Consider the following 26297-nt stretch of genomic DNA (forward strand, 5'->3'; position numbering starts at 1 on the left):
ACCAGCCTGGCCAACATGGTAAAACCCCGTCTCTACTAAAAATACAAAAATTATCTGGGCATGGTGGTGAGCACCAGTAATCCCAGCTACTCAGGAGGCTGAGGCAAGACGATCGCTTGAACCCGGGGGGCAGAGGTTGCAGTGAGCCAAGATTGCACCACTTCACTCCAGCCTGGGCGTACGAGTGAAACTCCATCTCAAAATAAATATATAAAACAAAATAAAAATAAAATTGGGAGAATGGATTCCAATATCCACACTCCTGAAACCCTGTTTCCTAGCACTCCCTAACGCATCCTATCACAAAAAAATGGTTAAGTTCTTAGAAAGAAACACAAAGTAGGAGTCAAGAATCTTTAGATTTTAATCCTGCCTCAATTAATACTTTGCTATGCAAGGCCTTAGGTAATCCACATGAAACTCTCCACCTTGTTACTTCAGCAACATAGTACAAATATGAGAAGGAAGGAGAAAGATCTTCATTCAAAATACATTAGAATTCATTTTTTTGGAGACAGGGTCTTGCTCTGTCACCCACGCTGGAGTGCAGTGGTGTGATCTTGGCTCACTGAAATCACCCCCCGGACTCAAGCAACCCTCCTGCCTCACCCTCCCAAGTAGCTGGGACTACAGGTGCATGCCACATGCCACCATGACCAGCTGACTTTGCTTGTTTTTTGTAGAGACAGGTCTCACTATGTTGGCCAGGCTGGTCTCAAACTCCTGGGCTCAGCGATCCTCCCACCCCTGCCTCCCAAAGTACTGGGATTACAGGTATAAGCCACTTGTAAGCCACTGCTCCCAGCCTCTAGCATTCTTTTTTTTTTTTTTTTTTTTGAGAAGGAGTCTCACTCTGTCACCCAGACTGGAGTGCAGCGGCACAGTCTTGGCTCACTGCAAGTTCCGCCTCCTGGGTTCACGCCATTCTCCAGTCTCAGCCTCCCGATTAGCTGGAACTACAGGTGCCCACCACCACGTCCGGCTAATTTTTTTGTATTTTTAGTAGAGATGGGGTTTCACTGTGTTAGCCAGGATGGTCTTGATCTCCTGACCTCGTGATTCACCCATCTCGGCCTCCCAAAGTGCTAGAATTCTTTTTAAACTAGCTGGCTTGATACTGAGCATTCAGTGGACAGAAGACAAAAGAAAACATTATTAACTATCACCATCATTACCATCATCATCAATTATCCCAGCTCTACCTTCCCCTATCTTGAAATACTAGGGATTCAAGGACACTTAAAACAGAGACACTAAGCTCCTAAAGAATAGGTCTATGCATTCCACTCATGCCCAGCATATTGCTTGAGCATATGACTAGTGTTCCCTGTTGATGAGAGAAGGCTGAAATGAATGTTCCACTTCCTGCCCAGGGGGATCCTCATTTAGAAATGCTTTCCTCAAAATTCTATGAGAAAACAATTTCTCCCTTTACAAGTAGGCAACCCAGTTTCTCTGAAAACACCTCATTTGTGGTACCTCTGTAACCCAGACTTTCAACCAGCTGAATGTGAGACGTAGGACCTGGGCACTTATTCCTGAATAAGAAACCAATGTGAGAAGGAAAAGGAACAACCACTGCTCCATTAATGTGCTAAATCACAAGGCAGCTCCCACTCAAATCAAGTGCTAATACCTCTGCAGGTTGGGGGGCAGGCAGAGAGAAATCCATGGAGGTTGGCCAACTTCCTGTGGGTAAAAGGGTTGGAAGAGGACTGAGGCAGAAACTGAAAAGCCACAAGCTATATCATAGATGGGAGCCTGAGAAGACCATCATGGATTTCCAGACAACTCTGACTTTATCCTTCCCTTAGAAGATCACATGAAGTGGCCAGGCGCAGTGGATCACGACTGTAATCCCAGCACTCTGAGAGGCCGAGGTTGGTGGATCACCTGAAGTCAGGAGTTTGAGGCCAGCCTGGTCATTATGGTGAAACCCCATCTCTACTAAAAATACAAAAATTAGCTGGGCGTAGTGGCAGGCACCTGTAATTCCAGCTACTCAGGAGGTTGAGGTAGGAGAATCGCTTGAACCCAGGAGGCGGAGGTTGCAGTGAGCCAAGATCACACTACCATACTCCAGCCTGGGTGACAAAGTAAGACTCAATCTCAAAAAAAAAAAAAATCACATGAAGCAGAGATCTTATCCCTGCCCCCTCCCCACCAGCTTTAGAAATGGATAAAATAAGACCTTAAATGGACTAGTTCACAGTTTGATGAGACTTTAAACAAGATACAATTCAAAGTGATTCCAAATGGTGTTACCAGGAGCACTAGAAGGTCTCAGGGGATCCTACAGGGTAAAGAGGCAATACCAAGGGGCTGGGCCTCTACATGCCAGCCTCACTTGAACCAGAGCAGCCCTACTTTTTATGTTTTTCTTTTTGTATATAAGATTTAATTTGAAAAAGGGTCATGTTGCTTATGCAAACTGCTGTAGGTCAACGTTCTCCTTATAGACAGGAAGAACTTAGGTCCACAAAGGTTAACAGACTTTACCAGAATCAATCTCCTAAACTCCCCCAAAGAGTGCTTATCCCACTTACATAGCACTGCCCCTCTGCCAGTCAAAAAAGGAGTTAAACTAAGATAGATAAGCATCGAAGTAGTTATCCTAAACGAAGTCTAGCAACTAACTGGGAGGTAGAAGGTTACTTCAGCAGACACTCTGCCTCTCAAATAGTGAAAACGGAAAAGAATTAAGACAGGATCCGCGCCATTCCTTAGTTTTAGTGCTGGACGAATTCAGGGAATGAGAGGGATTAGGGTTCCGGGAGGAAGGCTTCAATTGTTCTGTTCAAGATTCTCTAGGGCAAAAGATCACTATTTCTTTGATGCAAACTCAACTGGTAATTTCTGCTCATAGCTTTCCCTAACTTAAAGAAACATGGGGCCGGGCGCGGTGGCTCAAGCCTGTAATCCCAGCACTTTGGGAGGCCGAGACGGGCGGATCACGAGGTCAGGAGATCGAGACCATCCTGGCTAACATGGTGAAACCCCGTCTCTACTAAAAAAATACAAAAAACTAGCCGGGCGAGGTGGCGGGCGCCTGTAGTCCCAGCTACTTGGGAGGCTGAGGCAGGAGAATGGCGTAAACCCGGGAGACGGAGCTTGCAGTGAGCTGAGATCCGGCCACTGCACTCCAGCCCGGGCGACAGAGCGAGACTCCGTCTCAAAAAAAAAAAAAAAAAAAAAAAAAAAAAAAAAAAAAAAAAAAGAAACATGGAAGGTAAATTGTTCCTAATTAGTTGAAGCCTACATGCCTCCACTAATTAAGTCTGTTACCTGAAAGGGACTCTCCCTCCTACTCACAGTCCTCTAGATCCCAAAGTAATTCTCACCTGGGGCTTCTAATAATGTAGCTAGTTGTAGCCTAGTGAAAAGAATAAGAGGATGATAGAGTAGTTACAGATTTACAGCCCCACATAGGAGCTAGTTCAGAGAGATTTCCTCTTGCCTCTCCATTTGAAACCCAGAACTCTTTTTTAGGTTGTGTATGATTTTAAACAGGGGATTCTCCAAGGAACTGAACCTCAAAAGAGGTAGAATACATGATAGGATAGTTTTTAAGAACAGTGGTGCCTCGGCCCGTTTTAAGAACGCTTATAGAGGAAATACTCTAGTCAGATGGAGAAGAGATGAGAATTTCAGAATTACCAGAGCTAGGTGCTCGAGTAAGATAAACACGGTGTTTATGCCCCCACAAGGTGAACAGGGGAGATGCATAGGAAAAGAGGGAGCCCAGAAATTGGTTCTGTGAAAACTAACGCCAGGGGGAAGGAACTCCAGCTATGACTTGGGGTTCTTCTAACTTTGGATGAGAGGCAATAATTCCAAATAGGGTCAATATTGTCCTCCAAAATCCTCTTTCCTAGAGTTAAGAGACCATGGAATAAGGAGGGTTCCTACTTTACTGGCACCAGGGAATGGGAAAGTAGGTTAAACAGCTTCAACTATCAGCTGAGAAAATGCCTATGTCAGGACAACTCTTTGTAGGCAAACTGGTATAACCAGTCAAACACTTCAATGGTTCCAGATTAGCAAATTAAAAACAAGGATTCTGCTTGCCCTATCTCAAAAAGAGGGAGTTTGAAAGACAGAATCACTTAGTCCCCTCAATTTCCTTCTCCGAAGGCTTTGTCTCTTAAAGGAAAATAGACCCTCCCCAGTTGAGCAGAGCTAAGGGTGTCAAACTGGTCTTGTACATCCCCTTCTTGACCCAGAATCAAAATTGCTACAAGGATACTAAGATACAATATAAATGTCCCTGTGTTAAAATTTTGATTCTACTTACTGGCCATATTAGCAAAAACCAAAACCAGTTCTAACACCAAAGACTCACCCCTGTTTCTGGTAGTAAATACATGAAGAAGGACAGAACAGTGAACATGTTGAGTTTAAGCAAGAGAAAAAGATTATGAAAAAAATATTAAGTCAGAGAAGAGCAGCACTGTCTCTAGATCCTTGAGAGCCTCCAGCAGGTATGCTCAGGCTCAGAGCTGGGGGTCAAAAAATCTACAATTTCTCCGCTTCAGAGAAGGTGAGAAGCAGGATGGTGTTCATGCCTTAGATAGTGATTCTTTCCCTCCTTGTTTAAAAACTAGAAAAATATATCAGTATTACTTTGCTGACTCTTTAGACAATGTGACCCACATTTTTCAGAATATCTTTTGGCTTCTAAAGCTCAATATGGGGGGTTTTCCTTCCCTCCTACCTCAGATTTAACTTCTGTGTATAACTGCCTCCACCCCAACAATCTCTACTTCAATGAGCCCAAGTGTTTTTTTTTTTTTTTTTTTTTTTTTTTTTTTTTTTTTTTAATTTTTTTTTTGAGACGGAGTCTCGCTCTGTCGCCCAGGCTGGAGTGCAGTGGCCGGATCTCAGCTCACTGCAAGCTCCGCCTCCCGGGTTCACGCCATTCTCCTGCCTCAGCCTCCCAAGTAGCTGGGACTACAGGCGCTCGCCACCTCGCCTGGCTAGTTTTTTGTATTTTTAGTAGAGACGGGGTTTCACCGTGTTAGCCAGGATGGTCTCGATCTCCTGACCTCGTGATCCGCCCGTCTCGGCCTCCCAAAGTGCTGGGATTACAGGCTTGAGCCACCGCGCCCGGCCTGAGCCCAAGTGTTTTTATTCCCTACCACTTCAATTCACTTTCTTCCTCTTTCCAGCAACCTCATGTTGCCCTAAATGGCACTTCTCAACTAGGTTTGAGCCTGAACCATGACAAAGTAACTTCCCAGAAGATCCAGCATGCTCTGACGATTCCAAGAGGTGCAACTAGAGCGCTAAATCAATGACTCAACAGTATAAAGCTCAGAAGCCTGGTACATGTTAATTTATAAACAGGTAACAGCAAGGATGCTTTCCAGATGGTCAAGAGCTTAAAAAAAAAAAAAAAACTGAGGAAAAAGGGAAGGGTAAATCACTCAGTCTCTTCCAATAACAAGTAAATGAACAAAGTCTGAAGATCAAAGTGAGAATGATGCAGATCCTAGATCCTAAATGGGAAATTTTTTCATACCAACTGCTTTTCCCAACAGAACCAAGTAATGGGAGAATTACTGTCATTCCCTCAGCAGAAACTAACATAAAGGAACTCTTTTAGGACTCTCTTCCCAAATACAACTTACCCTTTCCTTTCTCATTGGCCTTCACTTCTCCAGGCTTCTGCTCTTAAGAGTACAAAGAAAATCATCTGGGTAACACTAAAAGCCAAAACTGTCTCATTGGTATATCTTATAAATCAATTCTGAAATTTTCCAGTACTCTCAGTTTCCACAATCTCAAACCTAAGCTTCAGACATCCTGGAAAAAAGCCATTAGCATTTAAAAAGCCTTTAGTCAACCCAGCAAGGTGGTTCACACTGAGGGGGGACAGATCACTTGAGGTCAGGAGTTTGAAACCAGCCTGGCTAATATGGTGAAACCCCATCTCTACTGAAAATACAAAAATTAGCCCAGCGTGGTGGTGGGCACTTTTAATCCCAGGTATTCAGGAGGCTGAGGCAGGAGAATCGCTTGAACTTGGGAGGCGGAGGTTGCAGTGAGCTGAGACCACGCCACTGCACTCCAGCCTGAGTGACAGAGTGATGCTGTCTCAAAAAAAAAAAAAAAAAAAAGCCTTTAGTCTAGTCTAGTTCTCTTTCTCATAGAATTGACTGCTTAAACTGCTTTAAGCCTCTCTGGTGGTTTCCTCCCACTTCCTTCCTAGTTTAGGATCATCTAATGATGGAGCTGGGTAGAAAAATATGAAGACATCTATGATTCCAAAATAAAGGAGGAAAGGGTAGGTAGAAGATTCAGCAGAATTTCAGTAAAATGTATAACAAGGCTGAAAGGACAGGCTTTTTCTCACTTTTCTTACATATCTCTGGGATTTGGATTTACCTGTACCAGACACTGAGCCCTCTCAGTCACTTGGCTTTGCAAAACTCAAGAGAAAGCATACCTCCTCACTTCCCATGGAGTATCCACCCACCCAAACATCCCTGCTGGGAGAAAACTCACGTAAAGGCAAAGAAGAGTGTCGTAGCTCCCACTAGGAAGATGGCGGCTGCAGAGACCGGGACATACTTGCTGGGTTTGAATCTCTTTCCAGACTCTGCGGGCATGTTGGAGCTCTGATGGGAAATCTGCCCTGCCGCATAGCCCAGGCCCACACAGCGGCAGAACAGACAAGAAAATGGGAGGAGGGAAGCAACAGAAAGGAGTACAAAAGGAAACCAGGGAAACAGAAAACTTTATCACCCTTCCCCCTCCCAAATAAAGCCAAAGGTCAAAAGATCTCAAATGAAGGAAAGCACATGGGAGGGGGAAAGGTGATTCCAAATGATGAATAACCACCTCTCCAGAACAAGGCAGAAGGGAAGATTAAGAAACACAACTTGTACAGTTTAAAAATTGGAGACAAACAGTAGGCTGTACAAATGCAAATGGTTGCAGGCGGAAAACATGGACAGTCAGACAGATCAAGATACAGCTCATGGATGGAGGCAGGTCTTCAAAAGAAGGGGAGAATATCAGGGTATGGCAAAAAAACTTTGGGCAAAGAAAAATTCTTCTGAGGAGATACTATAGTACCTCCACAACTACAGTTCCATAAAATGTGAGCTGCACCTAAAAGAGGTGTGCCCTGTGTTTCGATTTCAATCCAAGAAGGAACCTGAGGCCCCTTCCAACTTTTAAAGAAGAGTTGTGTTTACTGCAGTCTTTGTCTCTTTTAGGCAGTCTTCTCAATGCCACCACTCCCACACCCTGACTTCACCAGGGCTTGCAGTCTGGCAACGGTGGTTTATTTCTCTCTTAATGGCTAAAGCTGGACAACAACTGTGGTAAGTTTGAGTTGTAAATCCTTTTCTTTGAAGGGGCAAGGAAAACAGGGCAAGCTTGTCTGTCTTCAATCTCTTGTTATTCCCAAGCCCTTTAAGGGCTCTGTTTCCTACAGAGTTCATGTAAAACTAAAGGGAAACTTAAAATCCTTGAAGCCATGTTCTTCCCAATAGGCAGAATAAGATGAAGAAATCAATTCCACTTGATGACACTTAAAAAGTTTACTGTGGATGAAAACGAAGTTCCAAAGACGTCCCTGTTTCCAGACTAGTCAATGTCTCTTATCTTTCTTCAGTCTTCAGCTTTCCAGATGCAGAGTTCAACCGGGTTATTGTGCCTCACCTGGAGAAAAACAAGTATCTTTATCAGAGAATTCTTTCAGGGTATTTCTTAGACACCAAGGCTAAAATTCCACAGGCTGCTGTTAAAAAGTACTTTCTGAAAGAAAGACTGTTTTCCATTTCACTTACAAGTATGTAGGTAAGAAAGGACTCTGAATTGGGAGGAAAACTGATTCAGAATCCTTTGCTCTGTTCAGACTGGAAGGAGAACATGGCTTAATCTGGTCAAAAGTCATCAAAGGACTAGTTCTTGTAATGGGCCCATCTCACCTGACAGAGATGGTAGTAACAAATACCAAGAATATCAAAACCACAAACAAGGGCACGGCAGTGAAGGGCAGTCCTAGAACAAAGATTTCTCTTTGGACAAGAAAAATGTTTATTGCTATAGTGAAAAAAGAAAAAATTAACCTCAAAATTAGGAAAGCAAGTCTCATTTTCTTTCTCTGTGTGTTTCTCTTGCTCCTCTATGCTTTTTAGTTACAATCCTGAAGAGGCAGAGGCTGAATTTTTGGTCTTCTGGAATCACCCATTAGAACACTGGGTAAGAAATGTTCTTGCATAGAAAGGCATGATGCCCTCTATGAGAAACTGAATAAAGCATAGGGTTGGTCCTTTTTTCCCAATTCAACAGTTTATTATTCCTATATTGGCCTAAGGTAATTGAGCCCCACCTGCCCAATATGATTAAGAATAACAATGACGGGCGCGGTGGCTCAAGCCTGTAATCCCAGCACTTTGGGAGGCCGAGAAGGGCGGATCACGAGGTCAGGAGATCGAGACCATCCTGGCTAACACGGTGAAACCCCGTCTCTACTAAAAATACAAAAAAAAAACTAGCCGGGCGAGGTGGCGGGCGCCTGTAGTCCCAGCTACTTGGGAGGCTGAGGCAGGAGAATGGCGTAAACCTGGGAGGCGGAGCTTGCAGTGAGCTGAGATCCGGCCACTGCACTCCAGTCCGGGCGACAGAGCAAGACTCCGCCTCAAAAAAAAAAAATAATAATAATTAAAAAAAAAAAAAGAATAACAATGACTTCTGTTGATGACAGTAACAAACTAACACCAGCATCTTGGGATTTTATAAGATGCTTTTCATCTGGTGATCTCAAAGCACTTTACTCACATTATCTGGTGACGCAGTCCCTTATCCACTCTTTAAAATTGAAGGCTACAGAATGCCTGAGGACATTCCACTGAATCACTTGAGGTTCAGAACCCAAGAGGTCACATGCCCCTTTGGTGACACAAACCCTTTCTACCTTTTCCTCCACTACCTGCCCAGAGATGACAACTTGGAATCTGCAAGCCAAAAATTTTAAGTTAGAACTTTAAAAGTAGTTTTATTCCCTTCTCTACTAAAAATACAAAAATTAGCCAGGCGGGCGCCTGTAGTCCCAGCTTACTCAGGAGGCTGAGGCAGGAGAATCACCTGAACCCAGGAGGCAGAGGTTGCAGTGAGCCACTGCACTCCAGCCTGGGCGACACAGCAAGACTCTGTCTCAAAAAAAAAAAAAAATTCAGAAGATTAAGATAACAAAATATAAATATGCCCTATAATTTACCGCTTCCTCTCTCACCTGTGGCATGGAAAGAAAAGGTGCCTTCCCTTATGATTCATTTCTTTCTTTAAAATGTGAGTTTCAGAGGGCCAAACAGCAGTATTAGAATACAGTGAGCGCCCAGAAATTCTAAGAAATTGTTATAGTCCTAGAAAACATAAAACCTCTCTAGTCTCTGATTTAATGATTATTTAACTCTCAGTTTCCTACAGGAATCAAAGCTAACATTTGGAATGTAGCCCTCAGCAACTTTGTTAACAAAAGCAAATTCTTGGTTTGTAGACAATCTGTACTTTGTTTTTTTTAAACACAGTTTCCCTCTGTCACCCAGGCTGAAGTGCATGGTGTGATCTCAGCTCACTGCAAACTCCACTTCCCCGATTCAAGCAATTCTCCTGCCTTAGCCTCCTGAGCAGTTGGGATTACAGGAGGGCACCACCACATCCAGCTAATTTTGTATCTTTAGTAGAGACGGGGTTTCACTATGTTGCCCAGGCCGGTCTCAAACTCCTGATCTCCAGGTGATCTGCCCACTCACCCAAAGTGCTGGGATTACAGGTGTGAGCCACCCTGCCTGGCCAACATGTACTATTAAAGCAAACTTTTCCCTCAAAATCCCAAAGACTAGAAAAGATGGAAAATTACACTACTTAAATTTTATCTAGAGTAGAATATCATTTAGATACTATATATTACTTCATATATTTTCCACAGGAAAAAAGTCACATGGACTAATACTGACATAGCAACACAGAGTCATGAAAGGCCATGCAATTTTGGGAGTATAATACTGGGAATACAAAAGAGATCCACATCTGAGATGCTTGGGGGGGCTACACAATAGAAGATAAACCATAAAACCTAAGAATTTACTGGGTATAAATAAAGATGAACCAATTCTTAGCAGAAGGATATGCTGCAGATAGTAGGATGAAACCACAAGGGTGAGCGTCGTTCATCAGAGTCAAGAGTCCGAATCCATACTAGTATCAAAAAAGTAAACAAGAATATGTATGCCGGCCAGGCGCGGTGGCTCATGCCTGTAATCCCAGCACTTTGGGAGGCTGAGGCGGGCGGATCATTGGAGGTCAGGAGTTCGAGACCAGCCTGGCCAACATGCCAAAACCCTGTCTCTACTAAAAATACAAACAAATGAGCAGGGCGTGATGGCGCACGCCTGAAATCCCAGCTACTAGGGAGGCTGAGGCGCAAGAATCGCTTGAACCCGGGAGGTGGAGGTTGCAGTGAGCCAAGAACGCAGCCACTGCACTCCAGCCTGGGTGACAGAGCCAGACTCCGTCTCAAAAAATAATAATAATAATAATAATATGTATGCCATATTGAGGCACAGAGTAAACTATGAAATGGAAATATGTATATGTAAAACAATACAGGATATGTGGTTTGAAGGCTTTAATAAGGTTTAATATAGGTATTTCCTTAAACAGGTGGATACCAGCAGTACCAAGGACAACACAACTATTTTTTGTTGAAATAAGTGGTGTAACAGTACAATAGAGTAAATCTAAATACACAACAATAAAGGTACCATGGAATAATTCACATGTCAAGGTATGGGAGAAAGAGCCAAGAAGTTTAATGTGGGTGTTATCATTATATACTGAGATCGTAAAATACATGGCAATATAATTTTGTAAACATTAAGTTTATAGAAAGGGTGATAATGAGCATTCTGAAGATATTTGATCCAGGACAGAGGGATACTGAGATAAAAGGATGATACGAAAATGTTAGATAAACTTGCTCAAGATGGCATTAACCAGGAAGTGAAGAATCCAAGGCAGAAAAACAGTCTAGAGTATAACATATATGTGATCCTACAACTGCCTTCATAACTTTTAGCAACTTTCTTACTTATTTCAGTGTTTCATTTGGCCAAGTGGGTAAAACACTTTCCACCTCCCTGCCCCAAAAAGAAATTTACATAGGTAAAATATTGACAAACGCATTCGAGTTCCACTTTAAAAAGTACAAAGTACTAAAAACATGGAGCACTCGGCTGTTGGCGGTAGGAGGAGGAAGCGGACGGGTGAGAGAGAACAGGTAACAGAATGAAGCTTGAGCCAAAATAAGTATCAGCAGAGTGGAGCAAGGGAATCGAACCGCAGAGCGGTAAAAAGGAAACAGCACGCGGTCCCCACCACCGGACGGGGGCAAAGAGAATCACCCGTTAGGGCAGGACTGACGACCGCTGAAACCGAGAAGGAATCCACGGCGGCCAGGCCCACCGAGGTTGAGAGAGCGGGCAGCAGGGACCGCAGAGCCCGAGGGCGCAGGGCCGGGGGCGGAAGGGGCGGCGGCTGGGCGCCAGGCACCGGGGACTGTGGTCTCGAGCTGAGTGGCCGGCTCTAACCCGTTCCGAACCGTGGTGGCCGTGGATCCCCGGCCTCTACTCGTCGTCCGTTTCCAGGGCCCACGGGTCCCGCCGCGGTTGGAAGACCCGGCCCGAAGGAGAAATTGGGCCTTAACCCCCTGCCCGTCGTCGGTCCCCCTTCCCTAGAGGTCACCCTCCCCTCCCACCTCACTGGTCCGGCACTTCCGGTTCCGCAGGGACCGGTGTCCTCGGCACTCACCCCCGAGCCCGGTGCCCGTCACCACCACCGTCGTTGTCACCGCCGCCTCCCGGCAGTGCCGTCCTGCCTCAGAGAAGCAGTGCGCGGCCCCCGCACGCTCCACGCCCGCCCCGCTGCCGCGCGCTCCCGCCAGGCGACGCTCGACTCGGAGCCGGCGCGCGGCCGTTGCCCTCAGTGCCGGGTCTCGAACCCTTCCAGCGTTCCCATTGGTTCCCTGGTCCGGGCTCGCGCGACGTCTCGCGCGGCGCACGTTTGTCTCATTCATGCGGCTCGCGCTGCCGCGCCCACCCCCGCTCACTCTCCCATTCACCCATAGCCCCCACCCCGACTCCGATCTGGGGCGTGCGCGCGAACCCTGGCGACCGGGGCGACCTCGCGGTCTGATTGGCTGCAGCAACACAGCGTCGTACGCACTCGAGGAGTCGAGAGCGCGCACGTAAGGCCGTGGGGTTGCGGAGACGACTAAGAGACAAGGATTGGCCTAATGCACAGGAGTCAGGAATGAGGAAATGGCCAGGCGAGTCTTCCCTTCTCCTGCGTCCTGTTGTATTCCCACTGAATCCAAGCAAAAACCCTCGGAAAGAAGAAAAGAATTATGTGTGTGTACTGGAAGTACTCAAAAGCAAGCAGCTACCTTCTCGAATTCAGCAACCCCCTCTCCCAGTGAGGTGGTACAGTCCAGACAGGCTTCCAGTGCAGCCAATTACTGACGGAGTTTTGCCGCTTCCTGCTTCAGCCCCTTCGCGACGGATTGGCCAACCATTTGGTGACTAGGCCTCCCTTTTCTCCTTCCCACCTCCTTTTTTTTTTTTTTTTTTCAGACGGCGAAAACTTTATTTAAAACAATCTTGCTGGAGAAATCTTCAGTCCGGCGAGGTCGCTGGTCCAGGCAGAATCCAGGGTGATGGAATGCTCTGGGCTGTAGCTCCCACATGAAAGGGACGCCCGGACTTGAAGAGCCATTGTAGGGCGAGTCACCTGCCAAGGGCCGGGGAGGGAGATGAAGAAGAGCAGGCGCCAGCCTTTGAGCCGTAGCGCTAACCGTGAAAGGGAAGCCTAAAGAGCGCGCGACCTGAGGCGGTGGCAGCACGCTCCCGCACCCGGCGTGCGAGCCGGGAGGTGAACTCCCTGAATTCCATTAGTTTCCCACTGCCACAGGTGGAGTGGGCGCCCGCATCCCTCACCTCACCCAATCCGAGAATACAAAGCTGGAAGCAAAAGGTTCTCTAGGTCCCTGGCGAGCTCATTCTGCATAGGTCACAGTGCTACGCTTTGCCCTGATTAGCCCAAGACAGCTGTGAACCCAATAGCAATGCCACGTGTTCTCTCCCCGTTCAGTTCGAGGCTGTTTCTTTTTTGGAAAGCAACTCTGGCTATTACATAATGGCCCCTCAAAAAGGTGTTTCACGAGCCACTTCCCTGAAGCCGAGGCCCCTTACCTGTCTGTAAAATCCTGAGGCCTGGCCTCGGGTTTGGTCTCAAATGTTGCTGGCTTTACTGTGGTTCTGACACTTTAGTATCAGGCAGCAAGGTAAAGGAGAACTACCTTCTCCTGTTTTCTGGAGTCTAATTCCTTCTCTGACATGGAGTTCTAGTTTATTCTTGTTAACAGCGTCAATCCAGCATTTATTGCAACACACTTGAGAGTTCTTTATAACGACTTTGTATTTTTAAAACTCTTTAGACCTGGCCTGGCGTGGTGGTTCACGCCTGTAATCCCAGCACTTTGGGAGGCCAAGGCGGGCGGATCACGAGGTCAGGAGTTCGAGACCACCCTGGCCAACATACTGAAACTCCGTCTCTACTAAAAATACAAAAATCAGTCAGGCATGGTGGGGGGCGCCTGTAATCCCAGCTACTCGGTAGGCTGAGGCAAGAGAATTGCTTGAATCCAGGAGGCAGAGGTTGCAGTGAACCGAGATCACACAACTTCACTCCAGCCTGGGACACAGCAAGACTCCCTCTTAAAACAAAACAAAACCTCTTTAGATCATATGAAAGGTAAATTTAAGGCATTATTGAAGATACAATACTGGTATTTCATTTTTGATTTTTTGAGAGGGAGTCTCACACCGTCACCCAGGCTAGAGTGCAGTGGCACGACCTCAGCTCATGGCAACCTCCTCCTCCCTGGTTCAAGCAATTCTCATGCCTCAGCCTCCCGAGTAGCTGGGATCACAGGCATGCGCCACCACACCCGGCTAATTTTTGTATTTTTAGTAGAGATGGGGTTTCACCATGTTGGCCAGACTGGTCCAGAACTCCTGACCTCAAATAATCCTCCCACCTCGGCCTCCCAAGGTGTTGGGATTACAGGCGTGAGCCACGGTGCCTAACCTGATACTGGTATTTTCTACCTGTAAGCCATGTTTCTTTAAGATTAAGTCAGCTTTCATTTTTCTGTTGCATATTTTTCTTGGATTTTTAGACTTCCTGATTTCCTCCACTTCACAAATTAGGCATTTTTACTTCCCTTTCAGCTCTCTAAGAACTTGTAAATAGTGGTGTCTCTTGGCTAGACAGTGCTAAATGGAAAAAAAAAAAAAATCAGTCTTCCACCATCCAACCAAACTCAACTCCCCTGGGATACTAGCTTGGCTTGGCAAGCTTTCTTAGGTGGATGAGCACTAACAGAGGAATAATCACTGTCTCAAAGTTGAAAGACAGAGATTCCACTTGTCCAGTTTTCCTTGGGATCACTCAAGGTATTTCTTGGAAAGAACGTTTAATAGAAGAACATAAAGTTGAAAGTGCCAGCTACTTCTGAAAAGTATCCAGAGTAAAATCTAGGCTAAAACAGTGGGATATCCAGACCACTCAAACTTCAAATTACTTTAATATGTTTATCGATTAATACCTTATAGGTTTTTGTTTTCTTTTTTGAGACAGGGTCTGGCTCTGTCACCCAGCTGGAGTATAGTGGAGCTATCTCAGCTGACAACAACCTCCCCCTTCCATTCTCAAGCAATCCTCCCACCTCAGCTTCCTGAGTAGCTGTGCCACCATGCTTGGCTAATTTTTTAAGATTTTTGTATAGATGAGGTCTCACTAAGTAATGCCCAGGCTGGTCTCGAACTCCTAGACTCAAGATCCTCCTACCTCAGCCCCTCAAAGTGCTGAGATTACAGGCATAAGCCACTGCACCCGGCCCTTTAGTTTTTCTAGCGTAGCTTATCTACACTTTTCCAAATTGTCTTCGGTTGCATTTTCTCATGCCTATAGATGGCAAACCACTGGGTCATTTTTAGTTCAACTCACTAGTAAATAAATATGCAAATAAGGACAAAATGCTGCCCTGGGGTTTAGAAGCAATCAGAGAGGAATGCCCTGCCTTTCAGCACCAAACCAACCAACAACCTCTTTATGTATGTTTGTTTGTTTGTTTTTGTTGAGACAGGGTTTCACTCCTGTCACCCAGGCTGGAGTACAGTGGTGTGATCTAGAATCACTGCAACCTCCATCTCCCAGGCTCAAGTGATTCTCATGCCTCAGCCTCCAGAGTAGCTGGGACTACAGGCACATGCCACCCCACCCAGCTAATTTTTATGTTTTTTTTTAATTCATGAACTATTTATTAAAATAACACATTTAGGGGAAAAAATCAATACAATGTGTACATCATCAGTGAAAACTATACCATCATACAAAAAAAGATTTTATTTGGAGAAACTGTTTTCTAATTTATGGCAAGTTTTACTTTCAGAAATAAAACCACAGAACAACACAATCTAATTCAACCTTAAAGGCTGGCATGCTGAGCAAGGAATGTTCTTCTTCTTTCTAGGAGCTCCTTCTTTACACTGTCAGGTACCAGGGTTCTGCCTTTTGGAGTGATTTCAACCACCAAGTCATCAACAGTATCGTGTTCTAGTCCTTTTTCTTTAATTACCTCTTTACAGTGTGCCTTCAACTGATCCTTCCAGCCTCATTCAATTAATTTAGCTCTCAGCAACTCTTTGAAGCGTTCTCTTTCTCCAGTTCCTATCAACTTTTGGTTAATCACTCCTCTCATCTGCGCATCTTTGTTCATCTTGCTAACCACACTCTGGCTGCCCAGACTTAGACCCTCAGTAGCTTGGGCACCTAAGCACACAGAAAGCTAGAACACGCATTTCCCAATTTTTGTGTTTTTAGTAAAGATGGGGTTTCACCATGTTGGCCAGGGTAGTCTCCAGCTGCTGAGCTCAAGTGATCTGCCTGCCTCAGCCTCCCAAAGTGCTGGGATTACAGGTGTGAGTCAGTGCTCCTGGTCAACCTCTTCGTGTTTAAATACTGCTATCTTTCTTCCTGTCCTTGTGAAATGTCTATGTGTTAAAAAGTAGTTCTTACCTTTGTGCTGTGGATCCTACCTCCTTCGCTCCTGCATTTTTTTTGGCGGGGGAGAAGGGGATGGAGTCTCGCTCTGTCACCGAGGCTGGAGTGCAGTGGCACGATCTCGGCTCACTGCAACCTCCGCCTCCCATGGACAATTTATAGCTCAAATTTAACACTGCCAAAAAACTTGACATTTCCTTCCCCCCTCCCTAAGTTTCCCTTGTCCCTCAAGGGACAACTCCCTGAGTTTCCCCAATCTCATGTCTAACCTAGTGTCTCTTGTTAAAAAAAATCTAGGATGCATCCTTGATTCCATCGTTTTCCTCACCACTCCATTAGGAAGTCCTACCTTCAGAATATCCTCTCACCAGCTCTACCTGTACTGCCCTAGTATTTCATCCCCCACCAGTTCTCACATTCACACTCTTACAAAACTCTCCTAATTACTGTCCTTGCTTCTACACTTGCCCTATAACCCACTCTCTCCAAAACAGTGATCTTTTCAAAATTTAAAGTCATCAGCCAGGCTAATCCCAGCAGTTTGGGAGGCAAAGGTGGATGGATCACTTGAGGTCAGGAGGTCGAGACCAGCCTGGCCAACATGGCAAAACCCCATCTCTACTAAAAATACAAAAATTCGCCAAGCATGGTGGCACATGCTACTCAGCTACTCAGGAGGCTGAGGCAGGAGGATAACTTGAACCCGGCAGGCAGAGGTTGCAGTGCACCAAGGTCATGCCACTGCACTCCAGCCTGGGTGACATAGTAAAACTCAGAAGGAGGGAAGGAAGGTGGGGGAGGGAAGGGGAGGAGAGAGGAGGGGAGGTGAGGGAAGGAAAGGAGGGAATAGGAAGGAAGGGGAAGGAATGAAAAGAAAGAAAAAAGAAGGAAAGAGAAGAAAAAGAGAAAGAAAAAGCAGGAAGGAGGGAGAAAGGAAAGGAAAGAAAAAGAAAGAGAGAAGGAAGGAAGGAAAGAAAGAGGGAAGGGAAGGAGGAGATCAGCCAGGCGCGCTGACTCACGCCTGTAATCCCAGCACTTTGGGAGGCCAAGGCGGGCGGGTCACCCAAGGTCAGGAGTTCGAGACAAGCCTGACCAACACGGAGAAACCCCATCTCTACTAAAAATACAAAATTAGCCGGGCACGGTAGCGTATGCCTGTAATCCCAGTTACTTGGGAGGCTGAGGCAGGAGATTCGCTTGAACCTGGGAGGCGGAGGTTGCGGTGAGCCAGATTGCACCGTTGCACTCCAGCCTGGGCAACAAGAGTGAAACTCCATCTCCCCCGCCCCCCCCCCCAAAAAAAAAGAGAAGATCAAATAATTACTCTACTTAACTACCTCTCCCCACTGGTTCCCATTGCTCTTAAGAGTAAAATCCATTCTTAAACCATGCGCTGTGGCATGAGCCTGTAGTGCCAGCTACTCAGGAGATTAAGATGGGCGGATCACTTAAGCCCAGAAGTTCAAAGCCAGCTTGGGCAACATAGTGAGACCCTCCCCCCATCTCTCTCTTTTTTTTTTTTTGGAGATGGAGTTTCGCTCTTGCTGCCTAGGCTGGAGTGCCGTGGCGTGATCTTGGCTCACAGCAACCTCCGCCTTCCAGGTTCAAGCGATTCTCCTGCCTCAGCCTCCCAAGTAGCTGGGATTACAGGCATGCACCACCACGCTAAGCTAATTTTTTGCTATTTTTTTTTTTTTTGTATTTTTAGTAGAGACGGGGTTCCACCATGTTGGTTAGGCTGGTCTCAAACTCCTGACCTCAAGTGATCCACCCACCTCAGCCTCCCAAAGTGCTGGGATTACAGACATGAGCCCCCATGCCTGGCTGAGATCCCTATCTCCTAAAAAGAAAAAAAAAAAATCCCTATTCTTTTTGAGACAGAGTGTCATTCTGTCACCCAGGCTGGAATGCAGTGATGCAATCGGAGCTTACTGCAACCTCCACCTCTCGGGTTCAAGGAATTCTCAGCCTCCTGAGTGGCTGGGGTTAAAGGCGTGGCCACCACCCAGAGCACCTGGGCCAAAAAATCCATTCTTCACCCCAGTTTACAAAAGCCCTACATTATCTGGTCTTTCCTGCCCCCTCCAGCCTCATCCTGTACAGTCTCTCTTGGTTCCACGCTTCAACCACACTGGTTTTTCTCTTCACCTAGCTCACCAAGCTTGTTCCTTTATTCGGGTTTTGCAGGTTTTTTTCACCAGGAAGGTTTTGCCCCAGACTTCACACAGCCATTTGAGTCTTGGTCCAAAATGTATGCTCAGGAAGGGCCTTACCTGAACACCCAGTCAAAAGTAGCCTCTAGTCACTCTGTCTCATATCCCCCAAATTTAAGTCTCTGCATAGCACTTGCCTTTTTAAATGTGTTTATTCTATAATGTAAGCTCCATAAAACTTTTGTCTATCTTGTTCCCCATCTAGAATGGCTCCTGACAAACAGTAGGTCCTCAGCAAACATTTATGGAAAGAAGGAATGGATGAATGGCATCAGATACTTAAGTAATCCAAGTCCAAACCAGGGACACCAAACAATCATTTGCAAGAGATCGAAAAGAATGGGCTTTCCCAGCTTCTTACCACCTGAAAGCTCAAGTTATACTTTGACTTAGGGTCTAGTTCCAATCAAATAGACAAGAAGGATAGCTGTATTGGAAGGAAAATGAGCTATCTCTGGAAAATGATTAGATATGATGAAATCTCATTCCAAGATTATCACCAGCCTCTAACTCCCCACAGTAAATCCAGCACTGACAGCAGATTTACCATCTATTTACCTAAGCACAGAGGAAAGGGGAACTATCATAAGAACTCACGGCCAGGGCCAGGCGTGGTGGCTCACGCCTGTAATCCCAGCACTTTGGGGGGTCGAGGTGGGTGGATCACGAGGTCAGGAGATCGAGACCATCCTGGCTAACATGGTGAAACCCCCTCTCTACTAAAAATACAAAACAAAACAAAAAAATTAGCCGGGCGCGGTGGCGGGCACTTGTGGTCCCAGCTACTCAGGAGGCTGAGGCAGGAGAATTGCGTGAACCCGGGAGGCGAAGCTTGCAGTGAGCCGACATTGCACCACTGCACTCCAGCCTGGGCAACAGAGCGAGCACAGAGTCTCACACCTGTAATCCCAGCACTTTGGGAGGCCAAGGTGGGCAGATCATGAGGTCAGGAGTTTAAGACCAGCCTGGCCAACATAGTGAAACCCTGTCTCTACTAAAAAAAATACAAAAAATTAGCTGGGCGTGGTAGCAGGCACCTGTAACCCCAGCTACTTGGGAGGCTGAGACAGGAGAATTGCTGGAACCCGGGAGGCAGAGGTTGTGAGCCGAGATCGCACCACTGCACTCCAGCCTGGGTGACAGTGCGAGACTCTGTCACAAAAAAAAAAAAAAAAAAACTCACTTGGCTCACAGGTAGGTTTCTTGGTTTTCCCCTCCTCTAAGCATTTTAGCAATAAATCATTCCAATGATATTTCTATAACACTTAGAGGAAAAATAAATAAATTATACCAACTTCTATGACATGGCAAAAATATTTATTAAAATGATTTTTAAGTTTGAACTTTATTGGAAAGAGTCCCTCTAATTCACACTTTCATTCTAGATAAATGGGTAAGAACCCTATATGGAATATAAAGCATTGGTTTTTAAAAACCACAAAGTAGCACAGTGAAAGAAATGCAATTCTCCAGGGTCTTAGAGAATTCAAAGTGGCATCTTAGGTAGTCTAAGCAACCAATTAGAGTCTCATGGTTTTCCTTTTGGTTCAAGATTAGAAGAGTCAGGTTACCACTACCTGTTTTTAGAGGTAGAATATGAACTTCTACTAGTCCACAGTTTACTGGTCAAGTGGCCCCAACAGAGTCTCTTATCTCAGCCCATCTGCCTCTAGGGGTGGCCAGAAGATCTCTATGTCCCAGGCAGCAAGGCTTCCTGCTGATCTCTACTTCAGATCCATGAACCGGATGTCCATGATGAGAAGGAAGTTCTTAGGCAGTGGGCGGGGGGCTGGAGACAGAACAGTAAACACCTGATGCTCCAGGTCCACACTGGTCACCACAATGAAGCCAGCTACACTCGTCTCGGACAGGTTCTCCTCTGTGCCCTCGGCAGTGCTAACACTCAGTAGGTGGTGCACCATATCTCGCCCAGGAGTGACGGGTACTAGCTTGAGCTGATTATCCTCTTGAGACATGCCCAAAGGTAAACAGGAGTCTGGGATGGTGGGTGCCCCAACTTTGTAGATTTTCACATCTGAAAATTTGACATTGAAGGCATGGGGATAGAAACAGCCTCGGAATCCATAAAAATACTCACGGATACGCTCATCCCTACATTCCCGCCGGAAGTCCTTGGAGCGCTCCACCACACCCCCAGATTTAGGGAGCAGCACGGTGCGTACAAAGTGGGGGAGGTCCCGTTTCAGTTCATTGTACAGTCGTTCTTGATCCAGAACCACAACGACATCCACCTCAAAAGCTGAGGCTGCATGCACCAGAGCCTGGTAACCAGAGCCCTTGACCCAGCCACAGGTGTTAATGACACAGCCACTCACAGATGCCCTTCGATTCACCTCACACCTTTGGTTGAACACATCTGCTAAACGAGATGTAATCTGCAAAAGAGAGGATCCAGGTAAGAACAAAAATACCCAGACAAACCCATGGCTACTTTGTTCCCCTTTAGAATAAGTGCTTTTAGATATAAGAAAAATGACTTTTTTTTTTTTGAAATGGAGTCTCACTGTCTTGCCCAGGCTGGAGTGCAGTGGTGCGATCTCAGCTCACTGCAACCTCCACCTCCGGGGTTCAAGTGATTCTCCTGCCTCAGCCTCCCGAACAGCTGGGATTACAGTCATCAGCCACCACGCCTGGCTAATTTTTGTATTTTCAGTAGAGATGAGGTTTCACCATGTTGGCCAGGCTGCTCTCCAACTTCTGACCTCAGGTGATCCACCTGCCTCAGCCTCCCAGGTTGTGGGATTAGAGGCATGAGCCACTGCACCCAGCCTGAAAAAATGACACTTTTAATGGCTGTAGTTTTGGCAACATAACATGGATTTCATTTTTATGTTGCTGCTTCTACCTCCTGTTTTATGCCATAAGTAAAAATCCAACAAATTACTAAGAATAGATCCACAGAAATGTTTAACAATCTGAGACTGACTTATATTTGGAACTGCCTTTTCTGAAGTAATGCAGCAGAAATACCAGCTGAGAAAATGCAGTGTTAACTAGTAAACTTCCCCAGTTTCCTACCCTGATAGCAACCCTTCCCTCCACTTCACCTTTCTCTGGCTCTGACCTTATTATAAAGCTTGATGTTGGTGCCAGGAGTGGTGGAACCAAAATGATACACCAGAGGGGCCTGGATAGAGAAACCCTCTTCCACGTCTGCAGGCCGCTCAATGTAGAGGGCCCCCATGGTACCAGGGATGGACACAGAACCCTGGCCCACATCCAGCTCCACATAAGTGGGACGGCGGCCCAAACGCACTGCATAGTTGAGCAGAAGGCGACACACTGTAGACTTGCCCACATCAGTGGGGCCCACTACCATCACACGGGGACCTCGCTCTTCTTCCTTTTCCGCTTGCCTCCGCATCTGTTCCAAGGCTGTGTGAGTGTTGAGGTAAAGCAACATAGGAGTGTCCTTGGAGACATAAGCCACCTCAGTGCGGCCGCTCAGTTGCACAGAACAGCCATGCCAAGTGAAAACAGCCACCTTGGCACCAGCATCAAAGGTGAATTTCTTGTTTCGGGTCAGCTCTGTGCCAAAGATCTCTGCCATGCCAGTTAACAACTCCAACTGAACTGACTGAGATGCCTCCACCTCAAAGCGAAGTTCTGTTTCTCGCTCTAGTTCAAATTTAGTGGTTGGCTTCTTGTCATCATTAGCCTCTTCTCCCATCTCTTCTGTGTAGCTGCTGCGCCTAGAACATAAATTAAATATCAGACCTAATTGTAAGTCAGTCCTCTGTTACAAAAACACCCAATGGGGCCAGGCGTGGTGACTCATGCCTATAATCCCAGCACTTTGGGAAGCTGAGGTGGCTGGACCACTTGAAGTCGGGAGTTCAAGACTAGCCTGGCCAACATGGTGAACCCCGTCTCTACTAAACAAACAAAAAAAAAAATTAGCCAGGCATGGTGGTGGGTGCCTGTAATCCTAGCTCTTTGGGATGCCAAGGCAGGAGAATCACTTGAACCCAGGTGGCAGAGGTTGCAGTGAGCCGAGATTGCACCACTGCATGCCAGCCTGGGCAACAGAGCAAGACTCCATCTCAAAAAAAAAGAAAAGAAAAGAAATCATCCAATGGGCCAGGCACAGTAGCTTAGGCCTGTAATCCCAGCACTTTGGGGCACTGAGTTGGGCAGATCCCCTGAGCTCAAGAGTACAAGACCAGCCTGGGCAACATGTTGAAACCCCATCTCCACAAAAAATGCAAAAATTGGCCAGGCCTGGTGGCTCACGCCTGTAATCCCAGTACTTTGGGAGGCCAAGGCGGGCAGATCACCTGAAGTCACGAGTTCAAGATCCGCTTGGCCAACATGGTGAAATCTCACCTTTACTAAAAAATACAAAAATTAGCCAGGCATGGTGGTGAGTACCTGTTGTCCAAGCTACTCAGGAGACTGAGTCAGAAGAATCACTTGAACCTGGGAGGTGGAGGTTGCAGGGTTGCAGTGAGGTGAGATCGCACCACTGTACTCCCGCCTGGGCGACAGAGCAAGGCTCTGTCTCAAAACAAAACAAAACAAAAACATACAATCAATGTTTCCCCTTACCTTGCTTTAATTCTCTCCATATTTCTTATCACCATCTGTCTCACTATATATTATGTCTTCCCCGCCTTCCCCACCCCAAAATGTAAGACTTGGGCATTTTTGTTTGCTACTGTATACTACTTAGAATAGAGCTTGACAGACTGTAGACACCTCAATACATTGAGTGAATTAATGTCTCAGACATCAGAGAAAAACCATACCTACAGATGGACAGAAGATTTAATTATATCACCCTCCATCACTCTATTGGTAAACTCCAGACTTGAGAAGGTAACAGATGCCCAGACCCCAATCATCTTAGTCAACAGGAAAGGGCGTCTACAATACGGATGCAAAGCAAAGAACACCTGGTTTGAACTCAGAAAACAGCATAAGCCTCGGTTCTGTAACTACTAGTAGTGTCTTTAGACAATCACTTAACTTCTCTGAACCTTTGAAGCTGTCGACTGGAAAGGACTTACACTTCCTCAAATACAGTGCTGTTCTTGGTGTTTATAGGAATTGTGGGAGGAAAAAAAAGCACTTCGTAAACTAGAAAACGACAAGGAAACGATATGAACTATTTCTGATCCTGGACTGCAGCTCTAGGTTCAGCATTTGTCCCAACATCCCCAGACACTAAAATCTCCCCGGACCCCAAGGAGGCGACAGTTGCGTTCCTGCCCTTTTTTAACTCACCTGCGCAGCCAGGAGCCCAACAGGTAAACCCAGAAGGTCCTCCAGTGCAGAACTTAAACCAAACTACAAGCTGTTCTTGCCCAGACCCACGCCGGAAACAAACGCAGTTCCGCACTTGCGCTATGAAAGGCCACGCGGTCGCGCGCTGCCCTTTGGGACGTGTAGTTTGCCGGAACAGTCGAGAGCGGGTGCACTCGCTAAGCCGCTCGGCCTTCTGGGAGTTGTAGTCAAAGGATTGTTTTGAACTTGACGCCAAGGGTGGGAGGGGCGGCGGCCGTCGTTATTCGTGAGGCCGGAGGGAGGCGTGAGGAGGCGAGGCGGTTGCGCCCCCGCGCTGGGCAGCAACAGGTCGAGGGACCTGGCTTAGGCCGTGCGCGTCCGCGGCGGGAATCTCGCCCCAGATTCCCTGCTCCCCTGCAGCCCAGGAAAGAGAAGGGATGCCCGGAAGAGAGGGGGACTTACTGTCTAGGTCTAGGTCCCGCGACGGCCTGCTTTCCTGGACAAGCCACGAAGCACAAAATCCTGTTTGGGCAGGGGGAAACCTAGCGGTAGGGAAAGGGAGGAAAACAGCCCGACAGAGGTTGCACCGAGTTGTTGTCTCCCACCTGACACAGTCCTTGGCACATGGAAGGCATTTCAAAATTTTTTTCTTTAATAAAAGAATAAAAATCCGATGATTTCTTCCAGCTACAAGTCAGTCATTACCCAACAACCTCTCTCCCACTAAACGAGGATTTTTGTTGGTCACTCATTTCCCTCCATAAATCCCTGACAGTTACAGGTCAGTCATTTGCCCCGCAGCCAACAGGTTCCACCACGTCTATAAACCTCTTTTAACTAACTTGGGCTTTGGAATCTTATATTATTTGCTATACTGCTTACATCACTGTGTGACTTTGAGCAAATCACAGGCTTCATCTCTCTGAGATCGTTTTTTTGTTTGTTTGTTTTTGTTTTTTTAATTTTTGAGACAGGGTCTCGCTCTCTCGCCCAGGCTGGAGTACAGTGCCGCGAACATGGCTCACTGCAGCCTCGACCTCCTGGGCTCAAGCATGACATCGTTTTTTGTCTGCAAAGTGGGGATAATAACAGTGCCCAACCTAAAGTTGTTTTGACGATTGCAGGAATGTGCCTGTAAAGTACTAAGTACAATGTCTGTAATACAGAAAAATCTGATGTCAGCTTTTACGTTTTTATTATAGGCTGGGGGGAAGGGACTATACCATTCATTCGTGCAATACTTAACATTTTTCAGATCCCTTTCAGGCATCTTCTTTCACAGCCGCCCTGTAAAGTCAGCTTTATTATATCCAATTTCAGATGGGGGAGGAGACTAAGATAGGTGCAGAGATTTGTCCAAACATTAACATAACCGAGTCCAGTTATGATAATAGTAAACATTTAAGCCGGGCGCGGTGGCTCACGCTTGCAATCCCAGCACTTTGGGAGGCCGAGACGGGCGGATCACCTGAGGTCGGGAGCTCGAGACCAGTCTGACCAACATGGTGAAACCCCATCTCTACTAAAAATAGAAAAATTAGCTAGGTGTGGTGGCGGGCGCCTGTAATCCCAGCTACTGGGGAGGCTGAGGCAGGAGAATCGCTTGAACCCGGGAGGCAGAGGTTGCAGTGAACCGAGATCAAGTCACTGTACACCAGCCTAGGCAACAGAGCAAGACTCTGTCTCAAAAAAACAAACATATTTATATATTTTTATATGCCAGATACTGGTCTATGGACTTTTCGGGTGTAAATTCATTTAATCATCGCCAGAATCCTACGCAGTAGGTACTGTAATTGTCATCTTCACTTTACATGTGAGTACTTTTTTCAGTCCTGCTCACGTAGTTAATTCATATTGAGACTGGGAAGATTTTCTGGTTGGTTCGCCAGAAAGATTTTCTCCTGCTGGTCCTACTTAGCAGCACTCCCCAAGCAGTGCCATCCTCACTTGTCACTTCTGAGTTTTCTTTGATGGTTTGCTTTAATTATTTCATTCATTCAACATGTATGCCTTAGCTTTTTTTTTTTTTTTGAGATGGAGTTTTGCTCTGTTGCCCAGGCTAGAGTGAAGTTATGCAATTTCAGCTCATTGCAACCTCTGCCTCCTGGGTTCAGGTGATTCTCCTGCCTCAGCCTCCCAAGTAGCTTGGATTACAGGCGCGCGTCACCATGCCCAGCTAATTTTTGTATTTTTACTAGAGATGGGGTTTTCACCATCAAGTGATCCGCCCGCCTTGGCCTCCCAAAGTACTGGGAATACAGGCGTGAGCCACCGTGCCCAGCCTATGCATTAGTTTTTCAATTAACTATTGGGTGTCCCCGATCTTCTCTTCTTTAAAAATTCAGTTCCAGTCTTCCATTTGCAAATTTTCTCCCTGAGTGGGCTTATCCTCGCCTTTTTCCATGCAATCTATCTCCCAGATCTGTTTCTTCACCTCTACTGTCTCCCTTGAGGCAGTTTCTCCCAGTTACCTGAAAGTCATTTTTATTTGGAGATTGTATAACCATCTCAAGCTGAACTTAGGGGAAAAAACCCCTCCCTTCCTTTAGACTGCTCTCCATTTTGCTTCTAAAATACAGAAAGAGTCAGGACACAACATTTAAAGCATCTGTGCTTGACTACACTCTCTTCTCTCACTTTTTTTTTAATTGTTATTTTGAGATGGAGTCTTACTCTATCTCCTAGACTGGATTGCAG

General features: G+C 46.2%; 2 protein-coding genes and 1 pseudogene across 5 annotated transcripts in view; all 3 read right to left on the minus strand.

Annotated features, from left to right (window-relative positions):
- ZDHHC5 (zinc finger DHHC-type containing 5) overlaps positions 1-12175 on the minus strand; it is a 36159-nt gene extending 23984 nt beyond the window's left edge. The window contains exons 1-2 of one of the 3 annotated variants that reach the window (XM_010382806.2): positions 11824-12175; positions 6508-7671 (exon numbers count right to left, since the gene is read on the minus strand). In XM_010382806.2, coding sequence (XP_010381108.1) covers positions 6508-6611 — 104 coding nt within the window. In that variant the 5' untranslated portion in view covers positions 6612-7671; positions 11824-12175. Of the gene's footprint in view, positions 1-6507; positions 7672-11417; positions 11650-11770; positions 11790-11823 lie in introns of those variants that run through there. The other 2 variants (XM_030917836.1, XM_030917837.1) reach the window with 2 other exon arrangements.
- Positions 12176-15495: 3320 nt separating this feature from the next.
- Positions 15496-16704, minus strand: LOC115893620 (annotated as a pseudogene).
- A 2944-nt stretch (positions 16705-19648) lies between these two features.
- Positions 19649-24299, minus strand: CLP1 (cleavage and polyadenylation factor I subunit 1). 2 transcript variants are annotated; one of them, XM_010382807.2, is made up of 3 exons: positions 23598-24299; positions 21436-22063; positions 19649-20746 (listed from the first exon to the last, which is right to left on the minus strand). In XM_010382807.2, exons 2-3 carry the CDS (start codon positions 22039-22041, stop codon positions 20075-20077), a joined length of 1278 nt encoding a protein of 425 aa, XP_010381109.1. In that variant the 5' UTR covers positions 22042-22063; positions 23598-24299; the 3' UTR covers positions 19649-20074. The 2 variants fall into 2 exon arrangements, with proteins under 2 accessions (XP_010381109.1, XP_030774388.1); XM_030918528.1 differs by lacking the exon at positions 23598-24299 and adding an exon at positions 22743-22801 and having other exon boundaries at positions 20075-20746.
- Positions 24300-26297: the final 1998 nt, after the last annotated feature.

The sequence above is a fragment of the Rhinopithecus roxellana genome, chromosome 15 (genome assembly GCF_007565055.1).
Source record: "Rhinopithecus roxellana isolate Shanxi Qingling chromosome 15, ASM756505v1, whole genome shotgun sequence".
NCBI lineage: Eukaryota > Metazoa > Chordata > Mammalia > Primates > Cercopithecidae > Rhinopithecus > Rhinopithecus roxellana.

Excerpts from the sequence above, each read along its gene's own strand:
- CLP1 (XM_010382807.2), bottom strand. The coding sequence starts at position 22,041 with ATGGGAGAAGAGGCTAATGATGACAAGAAGCCAACCACTAAATTTGAA. Across the intron at positions 20,747-21,435 it reads ACATCAAGCTTTATAATAAG|ATTACATCTCGTTTAGCAGA; the intron begins GTCAGAGCCAGA and ends TCTCTTTTGCAG.